Source organism: Protopterus annectens, chromosome 2.part1 (genome assembly GCF_019279795.1).
Source record: "Protopterus annectens isolate FY-2018-M chromosome 2.part1, PAN1.0, whole genome shotgun sequence".
NCBI classification, from domain to species: domain Eukaryota; kingdom Metazoa; phylum Chordata; order Ceratodontiformes; family Protopteridae; genus Protopterus; species Protopterus annectens.
The window spans coordinates 1,038,138,986-1,038,151,768 of NC_056729.1; the positions used below are offsets into that span (position 1 = coordinate 1,038,138,986).

A 12,783-nucleotide genomic window follows, 5' to 3' on the forward strand; every position below is an offset into this window, starting at 1 on the left:
TAAGAAAGGCCTTGTCAGCAGGGGAAGTAATGAACTTGTTGGGCCTCCGAGGGACCGGTTCCACTGAATCAGGGGACTCGCGCGCCCTTCGAGCAACCAGATCCATTAGTTCATTGAAGGGAGGAGTAACCCAGGAGGTGGATGGTTGTGACCCAAAGGCCTTCAGGAGTACCGACTCATCCTCAGTAGGGCAAGGGACTGCCAATCACCCCTCTGCCTTAAGATCTCCAATATGTCTGCAAATCAGACATCCTCTGAGGGGGATCGAGGGGACGCTTCTGATTCCTCCAAGTGGGTATCCGATGTCAGGGATTCCTGTGGGGAATCCAAGTGCCTCCTCTTACACAGTCTCTTCCTAGGTACTTCATCGGTGGGAGCGTCCGGTGAAGTCCCTGTAGAGGAGGGGCCACCCAATGGGGATACCTGAGGCTCTGGGTCTCGAAGCTTGGTAGGGACCTGTGGGGAAGAGACAGAACGAGGCCCTTTAGGGGGAGGGGAAGAAAGATCCGAGGAGGTAGTGGTCTTAGAAGACATGGCCTTTCTCATGGCATCGAAGGCACCAGAATCCCGGTCCAAGAAGTCTGTCAGCTCCAAAGAGGCTGGCAGCCCTCACCGAGCCGAGACCCCGCACTCCAATCCAGAGGACGGAGCCGAACCCACCTGCGCCAAAGCCCCAAGAGGAAGGGTTGGAAATGAAGTCTCGGTCTGACTCTCCACCTCGGAGCCAGCAAAGTAGTGTCAGCTCCGAGACTCCCTGGTCGGGACCAAGGAGATCAAGGTTGATGGAGCCGAGGGAACTGGATCGAACCTCGGCTCCGAGGGCTCTACCAACATTGGTTCTGTCTGCCCCGGCTCCGAGAGTTCGATTGGCTTCGGAGGAGGAAGAGTAGAAAGTAGGGCTGGAATTTCAGGCTTCGAAGCTGAGTGGCTCGAAGCGGAAAGTATTTTGGCCAGGGCCGGATTCTCTAGCAATCTCTTAACCACGTGGTCCAGGTCCACATCAGATAACCTCGAAGAATGGGTCGAGGGATGGGTCGAAGACGGCACCGATTGAAGAATCGGAGCTTGAGGAGTCTCTAACACCGGATCCACAACTGGGCTCTGAGGTAAAGGATCAATACATGGCTCCAAGGGCTGTGGAGCCGATGATTGAACCATACTAGAGGAGCTCGGAGCCGAGGACTTGGGATCCGAGTACCCCTTGGACGACTTTGACCCCTTCGAAGCTTTGGAAGAAAGTTCAGTCTTGTCCAGTGCAGCCAGAAAATCAGGCTTCAGGAGTCCCCTATCCACCAGCTTCCTGCACCTTTCCAAAAGAACCCTGGCACTAAAGGAGTAGCAGATAGAGCACACTTCCTGCAAATGAAAAGAACCTAAACAGTACACACAGGTGGAGTGGTTGTCCATGACAGACATTTTTTGGCCACACTCACACCTTTTGAAGCCAGACGTTTGCTTCTCAGACATTTTTAGAGAGGAAATATATATATAACTATATATATATATATATATATATATATATATATATATATATATATATATATATATATATGAGTTCAGATCCCTGAACTCAAACTCTGAGTATTAACACAACAGATATTCAACTATTTTTCTATGTGTTTAACACTCTACAAAAATAGCTAAATTCTAACTAAACTAATTCCAGCTACCACTAATAAAAACACACACACAAAGGAGCTGACAGAGCCCTGTCACACCCAAAAAACTAAGAAAGGCCTAGACAAACAGCCGTTAAGAAAAAAACACTCCAAAGTATTCTAAACTAGACGCTAAGTCTAACTAAACTATTATTTTAATTACTATAACACTAGCTAATAGAAAATATTTTTGAAAATATTCCTAAATATAGAAAAAATAAACAGTGGCCCGAGCTTCCTCCGAGTCTGTAGATCCGTTGCAGCGGCAAACTAGATCTGGGGTTTACAGTAGAGCATCATGGGATATATACTGGGTCTCGAGCTTCTCTGAGAGTTTGAGCTTGAAAAGCGGCCGACTCAGAGCCAAGGGAGCGGCTCCGAACCCACGTATAAGAACAAAACGGCGAGATAGAACAACTTCACATCTCCCTTCACTGAATGAAGTAACAATGCAAAATACTGTGAATATAAAACAAAAACTCTGGTTCCACATGGCAAACACTAACAGATACTCACAACAAAACTCGAATAAATATATAGTAAGCACTTTCATGGTTAAATACCGCTTCATCAGACTACAAAACTGAGTATGGAAGCAGTTAAATAATTCAAAATGAAATTGACCAATTAAACGCTTCAATCTATTAAGGAATATAAAATATATAAAAAACAATATCTAAAACTTACCATACATATGTATAAAAATATTCTACATCTTGGTATATCAAAACACAACTAAAGCACATTATAAAAGCATATGCAAAGCAAATAAAAACCTATATACATAAAATATGATTCATAAACAACATTAATGCTTTGAGAGCTCTAGCTCTCAGAAAGGGTTTTAAAGAAACTCTGCTGTTCACAGCAGGAGGTTTGTCTGCTTGGAAATATAATATCCGTTTTTTTATCCATTGATAGATTTGGATCAATGGGGTTTTGTGGAGGGGAGGCAAACATTTGACAACTATAACAGAACAATGACAAGCCAGGGGGAAGCATAATGTAAGAAAATACTGCTGTTGTTGATGGAGCTTGATGCAGAGAAAGCACTCAATAGAGAAAGCTGGCATTTTATCAGTAGGGTAATTGAAGCATTTGCATTCCCTGTTCCAATAATATGGTTAATTATGAAGATATATGAAGGCTTGAAGGCAAGAATTAAAGTGGAAGGATTCCTCTCTGACAAGTTGTGTTTGAAAAGAGGAACCGGGCAGAGGTGTCCTCTTTTCCCTTTGTTATTTGATTTACAGAAATTCAAGGACAAAATTGGCAGGGTAATCAAGAAAGGTTAGCTTTATTTGCAGATGGTATTATTTTGTACTTAATAAATCCAGAAAAGGTCATCTTAGTGTTGTGGAACCCTTTTTTCAGACAGTTTTGAGTCTTTTCAGGATATAAAATTAATGAAGATAAAACAAAAGCTATATTCATAAATTGTACACACACATACACACACACACACACACACACACACACACACACACACACACACACACACACACACACACGATAAGCAATACCCATATTTATGAGGACATAATAAGATGAAATATTTAGGAATATGGCTTAAAAAGACTTCCTTCATTATGGCATCTAAGGATATGTTGGAAGAGACTAAATAAAAGGTAACACAAACATATTTATAGATATGGATAGTAAGATATAAACCGTAAAAATGTTTTCAGTCCATTTTGTTTTATATACAGGTTAGGCCTATTTTTATCAACCAGAGGAAAATTTGTAGACAGTAATTAATAAAGAGTTGAAGGAAATTATCTGGGAGGAAAGCGGGCTAGAGTAAAGTTGGATAAGTTGATCTTCCCAGCAGAACAAGGTGGTTTAGGATTACCTGTTTTGAAGGGATATTTTAGAGCTACACAGTTTATATAAATATATATATATATATATATATATATATATATATATATACACACACACACACACACACACACACACACATATATATATATATATATATATATATATATATATATATATATAGGGTGTATATCATAACATCAAAGTGTCAAAACTTCGAAAGTTACAACATTGAACCCAAAGCCACAAAAGCTGAAAACCTCGAAGATTGAGAACAGCGTTTTTTTTTTCCTGGGGGAAATAAATCGCTGTTCCAGTACAAAACATGAAACACCCCCCCCCACACTTAAATATACCAACTCCAAGATTGCACCACAGTGAAGGATATAGCGAATTTTCAGTCTTCGATCTTTCAAGTCTGAGGTTTTGGCATTCAAAATTATCAGTGTTCGATGTTTAGATATATGCCCTATATATATATATATATATATATATATATATATATATATATATATATACACACATAGCACATGCAGAAGGTTTTAATTAATTCAAAGTAGAAAAGAAGGATAATGAAGCAGGGGGAGGCAGTTCAAGAAATAAGGAGAGACTGGGATTTGAATGCAGATCCTTAAGGAGAATAATAACCTAAAGTATACTATATTCATACATTTGCAGGCGTATTGTAAGAACTGCCAAGAAAGGAATTAAGTAAGGAGATATTACCAACAGAGATACAGAAAGTAGGCAAAAGAGGCTTGGAAGTTACTGGAGAAAACTGACAAAGGAACCAATGTACTGGTAAATAGCTAGACAGGGAAGGGTAACAGAATGGCATAATTCCAAGAAGAAATTTGGACTGCAGTTTAGAGACTGCTTTCCTTTTAAGGGATTGATATCAGAGTACAGGCAAAGAGAATGGGATAGGGGAATACTAAGCGAAATACCTGCTCTGGTAGATGTTTTAATCAAATGAAGAACAAAAGTTGCTGTTAAGAAATTGATAATTAGTAGGGCATATTAAATATTGCATGACACCTATAAGAATCAATCAAATGAGGTTAGGAAAGATTGTTAAGAGAGACTGGAAAACAATTTACATCACAACAATGGCAGGACATATGTATGCCACCCAAGTATGCAACAAAGTTCAGAAGGTTTAGGATTTTTCCTTGGAAGTGTTTGCATAGCCATTTTATACCCCAAGCACACTTCAATTAATTTTTTCTCAGGTAGACTGAAAATATTAGAGGTGTGATGGGAAAGAAACATGTAAGTGGGAATATGCTTTTGGAAGTGTAATAAGTTGGCAGATTAAAAAAAAAAACCTGCACAGTACACTGTCTGAAATAGTGAGGAAGCAAATTGTTATAACTTAGGAAATTATTCTTTTGAGCTGAGAAACAGGAGCTGAATTGTATGGTCTTATTAATTTTATTTTGTTGGTTGCCAGAAAAGTTGAAAATGGAAATCAAAATCTAAAACAAATGTATTTGAAGCACTGAATATTAAAAAACAAACAAACAAAAAAATTGTAGCCATGCACATTCCCAAAACTAATAAAAACAAAATAAGTGTGCTGGAATGAACAAGGAAGCAGAAATGAAATACAGGATAAAAGCCTTATCCCCTGGAAATGTGTTAGAGAAGGCAAGATACTTTTTTGCTGCTTGAACTATAGGAATGATGGCAGCAGGATTAGCTGTAAAATGGCAGTAGAGAAATATATTTGCATGTGAAACTCAATTTACCTGTTTTTCTAGGAACTGATAGGAGAAAATCAGGAGCATTACAGGCAGCTTTTAATGCATCATTCAAAGCAGGCAAAATAGGAATGGGTGCAGAAATAGGGACTTCTAGTTCAACTAAATCATATCATATGTCCAACTCTGGGGGAACATCTGTCTTTTTCCAGGGAAATCCTTCCTTCAGTCTGAAAATAATCTCAGAAAAAGAGAAATCCTCCATTGGTACAACTTTGGGCTAGCTATCTATAGAATCAAGAGTTTTTGAGGTATAAAATCCAGGGGTGAGATAACCCTGTCTCTGTCAATATCAAATTCATCAAAAATTCATCCTCTTCCTTAGAAAGAGGAGCAGCAGTTTTAGAAGAAGGCATAACAAACTCCTGGCTGGGGTAACAACATAATTTTTACAGACAGAAACCATTTCTTTATTATCAATATGATTAATATTTTATTTCCTTGTTCTAGGTATATCCCTAAAGGGTGAATGACTTTGAGACAGCATATCATTCTGAACAAAAGTTCTCTTTCCCAAGACTTCAAAAAGATCCTCTCAAAAGAATCTCCACTGGCTCAGACACAGAGGATGTTTCTGACTCCTGGTTTATAGTGGCCAGCAAGGCTACACTAGAGGGATTTATGGAAACAGGTAAGTAGTTAGAGGAACCAGCAGTAGCAACTGCAGAGTCACCACCATCAGCTGAAGCATAATAATAGCATATATGGGAGTAATGTTCTTATGTTTCTATGGTATTTTTTCTTTTTATATATGTTAGTAGAAGATCCAGCAGGACCAGGGTACGTATCCATGATATAGTCAGGAAGAAGCATGTCTGCTAGTACGGTATGCCTGAAGGAGTTGGTTGGTCAGAAGAAAAATTGTCACTAGAAAGCAGAAACAGCACACAGCCCTTCCAGTTCAATCAAATTTACCCCTCAACAAAGTAACACAAGCAGCACACTAGAATTACTTGTCAAAAAATAGAAGTAAATGAATTAGCACCCTCTAAAATTGCATAAAATCTAAGCAAATCAAATGCAAGAAGCATTCAAATAAAACCCCATTATTCTCCTGGAAAAATACTTTCCAATTGTTCAAACCAAATACTTTAATAAGAAGAAATAGACTTAAATATAGTCTTAGGGCAGTAAATTACAGCTAAATCCTACAAAGCAATTCCTATATAGACAGTAATTTGTATTAGAGTGACATAAAGCACAAATAAAAAAGAAAACAGTAAAAACACTACAAAATATAATTACATGTCTGAGGAAGGGTTCCCCAAAATGGGGCTTATTTAAGAGAAGTCTTAGCTGGCTGCAATAGTGGGAAACTCTCAGAGACGCAGTTGCATGAAATGACAAGAAAGTGACTGTGTGGAAGAGGGCTAGAGTTTTGGGAAGCTGGTTGGGTGCTGAATCTTGGGCAAGATGCAGTCCCTGGGCTACTGCAGCAATGGGAATAATGAACATCAGGCTATGTATAAAAATATGTGTGAAAATGAATGATATTTCTATGTTCTGTAGCTATGCAAATACAGACATAAATAAGATTAGACAATGTACTATTAGAATTTAAGCAGGTTATAACAATGTAGCCATAATGATGACTGTTTTGTACTTCAAAGACCATAACTATTTCATCTTCTGCAGTTTTTCAAATTCAGAAATTTCCTAAATGTTACAGGACTGACACAACTCAAGTGACTGACAATTAGCAACCTACCTTAAGAGTTATTACAGCATGTGAAAAAGTTGTTCAGGTGATCTTTGCTTTATTTCCTTTAAAATCTACAAAGAAATTATATTCCATTTTTTTTGAGTAGTAAGTAAACGCATTGTTTGAGGCAAAGCATTGAGAATGACCCGATACAATCTCCACTTGACTAGGATGTACATATTTTGTTAAGTCTTTTAATCACAAAGCCCCATATCATCTCAGGAAACTCATGTTTATGTTTTGTGCATCTTACGTGGCTAACAAAAGCAAATAAATAAAACAATGAATACATACCCATGGTTTTACTGTGCTGGAAGTGTGTGATGTTTGAGCTATGTGAGACTGGAAATGGGTAAGGAGAAGAAGGTGAAAAAGGCCTTTGGTTGTGACTCACTGGACTTGTTAAACCAGAACTCCCATTCATTGTGATAGAGACCTGCAAAAAGATAAATGATGCATCTTCAGTCCATACAGAATGGAAAGCCAGTCACAGATAAAGGTTGTGACATGCTGTACCACCACCATTATAAGAGCTGCCATAATGATGTAATGTGTATTAGTATGACATGCTTACTGGGTTAATGCTAGTCAAAAAACTACAGACAGTATACAGTACCTCCATGTTGTACTTGTCTGCCTTTCCTTGGGTATAAAATGAAATAATGTAAAACATAAATAAAAGCAGCAACATTCCTCTACAAGGCTAGAATTTCCCATGAGACAAACTACTGACTTACTACATTGCTATTTCTGTCATGATTGCTGCTTTATCATTAAAGTCCATTTGAATTAATATTCTAATATACTGTCACAAACTGTTGACTTCTGCATCAGATTTATAATGTACTACTGCTATTTCATAACTGTTTCTTGCTGATAGCAGAGTTAATTCAGAATTTTCAGGCAATTTCTTCCCAAGTGTTTTCAATTGCCCACCAACCAAATTCAAATTTCAAGCAGTAAACTGTGACAGTTATGGACATCAGTACAATACGCTGGAGGTCTTGGGTTCAAGTCCCGAATGGGAGCTAAGATTATCCTTTCACTTAAATTATATGCAAATAAACAGTGAAACACAGGTATTATGCTTTAATACAGCTAGTATTTAAAAAAGTACTGTTAATGTACACAAAAACAGTTATACAAGGAAATTTGATTCATGTATTCAGTGTCCAGATATGTAAGAAGGAATGCGTAGATCTGAATGCCTGCCTCATCAATGCATACTACAACCAAGTGGATTTGATTCATACACTCTGTGCCCAGATATGTAAGAAGGAATGAGTAGATTTGAATGCCTGCCTCAACAGTGCATACTACAACCAGGTGGATTTAATTCATACACTTAGTGTCCAGATATGCAAGAAGGAATGAGTAGATTTGAATGCCTGTCTCAGCAGTGTATACTACAACCAGGTGGAGTTGATTCATGCACTTGGTGTCCAGATATGTACGAAGAAATGAGTAGATTTGATCGTCTGACTCAGCAATACAGGTGGATTAGTATTTAAGGAAATTGTTCACAAAGTGACTCTTCCGGGGTGGATCAAGAGGACTCTACACATGCTGACTGACAAAACCATGTATGTTACTATATAATCTCACCTCAGTCCACTATAATTATTTTCTGTCCTATACTAAATCTGCAGTGCTGTGAGGTAGCAACAGAATGCTAAATATCTCACAACACAAATTCCTACTGGAATAAATACATAATTTGCTGTGGTTAGTAATGTGCTGAGCTTAGCAAGCTTTATATTAATGAAAATCTCATCACATTAAAATCTTTAACGTAATGACTGCAATGCACCATACTTTAGGGTTCATAATGAGACTTTGGTACTATATAATCCCTAAGAATGAAGTCTGATGTTAGTTACCAAGCTATCCAACTGAGGATGTATACTGAAATTTAAACTGGACAAAAATACTTCTCTGAGTCATTTTAGTCATTTCATCAATTCATGCTTGCTTCAAGAGGTCACTTCAAGGGTGGGTCTTTCATTACCTCCGAGTTGATTATACTTACAGCAAGCAGCCCCAAGCATGAAGTGTGAAAGACATTACTGATTCATGAAAAAAAGTTTGCAGATATTATAAAAATGCATTTCATTATGACTAGAACTGCATTCTTTCATGATCTGCTTAAGATGCATCAGTGAATCACCTGTTCCCAAGTCTTGTACCATATTTAATTTCCTAAGACTAAGAGCTTTCATTTTTTCACCACAGTACTTACATAAAATAAAACAAATCTGCTTGCACCTGCCATCTAATTGTGTATCAGTAGTGACAGCACAGAGGAAGTACTATATACATTAGTTATTTTTTATCTGAAGTAATTTAACCTTTAATTTTATTATTTCATTTAAACAACAGTGCTTAAAAGTAAATCAGTCTGGTATTCCAGGCTCTCCTTTCTCTTTGAGGATATAGAGAACAGTATGTGCAACCTGTAGATACGAGTAGAGTTCTTTTTGAAATAAAACACTGAATCCATTAAATGGAGAGGATAGACTGAATAGAATGTAAGCCTACACGCAGACTTTGAAGATACATTGAATATTGTCTAGTGTTATAAAATGCAAAAAACAAAAACAAAACAAACAAAAAAAAACACATCAAGATATACCTGACAAAAATCAGTAACATATCAAAATGCCTTCCTGTAGGTGGAAAGGGTGCAAAGAAAGCACCTAAAGATTCAGCAGTTTCCCCTCCCTGCACCACCACTAACACATTAAATGCATGTCTCCTCTATGGGTAAAAAGTCATAAGCTATGTTCTGGATATTTAATGTATTTGCTAGAGGATCTTGCTACACTTGAGCTTTGTACAGCACTATAACATGAAACATATGGTGGTCAGCCTTTGGTGTATATGAATAGGAAGCAATGAGCTGACCAGTCAATGAATATTTCTTTGAAGGTTGTTCTACTAGAATCAAATGTTCAAGCAAATATTTACAACTCTGAAATTATAACCTTCTCAAAGGTTATATAACCGAAGTGACAGTTATAGGTGTGTGGGTGTGCAGGAGATTTCCCTATAGAATACTGGGGGATGAAGCCCCCACATAAAATGTTAAAGTCTAACAACTCAGTTTAACCATCTGGATGCAATCAGTCTGGATTTAGCAAAACAGTTGTTAAGCATCTGAGCTATATCTAAGGACAAATCTGAAGCACTCTATGGCATTTCTTAATGAGAATTTCAAGGAATTATACTTTGGCAATTTGATAAATGCTACATATAAATTTTATCAATTTAATTTGTTGACTACAGTATCCAAAAGTGTTATGGAACATTTTCAGTGGAAGCCCAAGGAGAAATGCTCTAGTACAAAACAATAAAATATAAAAGGAAAAGGCAGATATACATACAGAAGCAAAAGAATAATACATAATTTAACAGTAAATTCTGCTAAAATATCACAGCAATAAGGCAAGAACATAAGATTATGTGTGTTAATAATATACAGGTATTATATCTAAACACAAAATATCAACAACACTGAAGTTGCATTAAGGAAGGCTGTATACTCTTTCTCCTACCATTGTGTGAAAATTCTACTGCACCACAACTATTTCAATAAAAGCAGGCACACTCATGTACACCCACCACATACGCTACAACTACCCAAACAGTAAATATTGTATATTTATCAAATGCTACCATACACACACAACCAGGATCACATATGTACCACATGCCAAAAAAAATGCTACATTTGATCATTTCACACTTGCAAACATTCACACTCGATCAAAAGCCCCTACAATCACTTTGGTAGCCTGGCAATTTGACAATCTAAATGTTATCCATATATATAGATACCTTTGGGAGTTTGACTCAAGTGTTTTTCCTCATAGAAAATTATTACAAGAACTCTTTCTGTTACTGGGCCATCAGAAATTCACTGTTTCTTGGAGATTTTTCTTTTCTCTGCTGTGGTACATCTCCAATGTTGTATATGTACATTTCAGGAAGTGTGGGGGTTCTTAATTCTTGTCACCCAAGTAAAACTGCTTATATCACACTTTTTGATAGAATGAAGCTTCAGCTGTTTGCATTTGCCAGTTTGGAGCTTCATGTACTTGTTCGGCTACCCACACCAGAATCTGGTACTTTGCATGGAGTAAAAGCCACATGAACTGTTTCACATGATAAATAATTTCTGCCTGTGGGCATTTCAAGCATTCAAACAAATATAGTTTTTTCAAAACATCACTCATATTCTTTGCCACTATCTCTGTATTCTGGATTTCTATCCCACCAATTCTTCCCATCTTATTTAGCTACATCGAACAGATTGAAAGTAGAATTCTTTCATCTGAACTCTACAGCTTACATAAGGTTCTGACTGCCTTTGGGTAGTGCTACCTTTAGCACTGCTGAAACATTCAAAGGGGATGCAAGTCTGAATGTACTAGACCTTCTCACAAACAGTTCCACAGCTCTCAGTTACAGCAAGGCTCTGCATATCATCAACTTGTACATTTGGAATTTATACTGCAATTCTGTCATTCTACCCTGCAAATGTGGTTTCATTTTTAATTTGGGTAGTAAGGGCTCTCTTTGCCATGCCCAGAGTCACACTAGCATCTCTACCTGATGTCTTCTGTTACCTTAGTTATATTTTCAAAGCAACATCATGAAACAGTAGCCCATACAGTTTATTTTGTACATGCAGCTCAACCAGACTTGTTCTAATGGCATTAGCTTATGCAGAGAATAAGACAGTATACATGTAGACTTAATCAGCTTATAGTTTAAGCACAGCAAGTTATGTAGATTCAGACATTATGCTGCATTCTACAATACCACCTAGTTTAAACATAAACACTTTTCCATTAATCAATAGTTCTGATGTCCAAAATTCCAGCTGTCTCTCATTCACAACTTTCATGCTATGCATACAGTTAATATGACCATTTCTAAATCTATTACCCTTGTATTTAGCAGATGCAGTATTTACTGAATGCCCTTCAACTCCACCTTGAGGTTATAACTGCTCACCCATTTGCACAGTCAATCTGTTTCCAAATCTATTATCCTTGTATTTAACAGCCACAATATTTACTAAATGTCCTTCAACTACACTTGGAAATATGATAGGGTTATGACTGCGCATTCGTATGCACAATGCTAATGCTATTACAATAATATTACTTCCATATAATGTACAGCTTTTATTTTTAGCTGTATGTATATCTTTCCAAGCTTGAAGTTAATGCATTTATACAAATCATGCTTTCTACCTGCTTGTTTGCAGCCAGGTCTTGTCTTTTTTCCATGGAAGACTCCATAGCATCCCTTACATCATTGTTGTTTTTTTTAACTAATTTTATAGCTCCAAACTTTTTTTTTAATTTTATTTATTTCCATTTGTTTACCGGAATAGTCTGTCTGGGCCAGAGCTAGCCCTTTTTCATTGAAGACCCGGGGAAAAAAGCTCCACAGATACAGAGTTGTACTAGTACCAAAAACAATTTGAGGAGTACATTTAGTAAACATTATAAAAATTAGAATACATAAAATCTGTAATACAAAAGAATACATTCAATTCATGAGCAGATATATACAGGAAATAGTAAGGTTAAGAAAATTAGTCTTGACATAGTGAAATTAATATATTTTTGAGCCTAAAGAAAGAAAGAAGGAAGGAATGATACTGCTGAGCAAACAGGAGAAAGATGTCAGCAGCTCAGATGGAGAAGGTGTAAGGGAAATGAGATGGTAGACATAGAAAAGGGAAGTGAGCAGGTGAAAGAGGACAGCTAGTGAGACATGTTGCACATTACTTTCATACTAAGTATCAATTTTAAATACTTCCAGT

General features: G+C 37.1%; 1 protein-coding gene across 2 annotated transcripts in view; it reads right to left on the bottom strand.

The window, feature by feature from the left end:
* The window catches only part of SORBS2 (sorbin and SH3 domain containing 2), a 3,647,154-nt gene that overhangs the window by 2,071,211 nt on the left and 1,563,160 nt on the right, over positions 1-12,783 (bottom strand). For both annotated transcript variants that reach the window (XM_044062620.1, XM_044062621.1), the window contains one exon: positions 7,239-7,380. In XM_044062620.1, the coding sequence (XP_043918555.1) occupies positions 7,239-7,380 (142 nt within the window). The remainder of the gene's footprint in view (positions 1-7,238; positions 7,381-12,783) is intronic.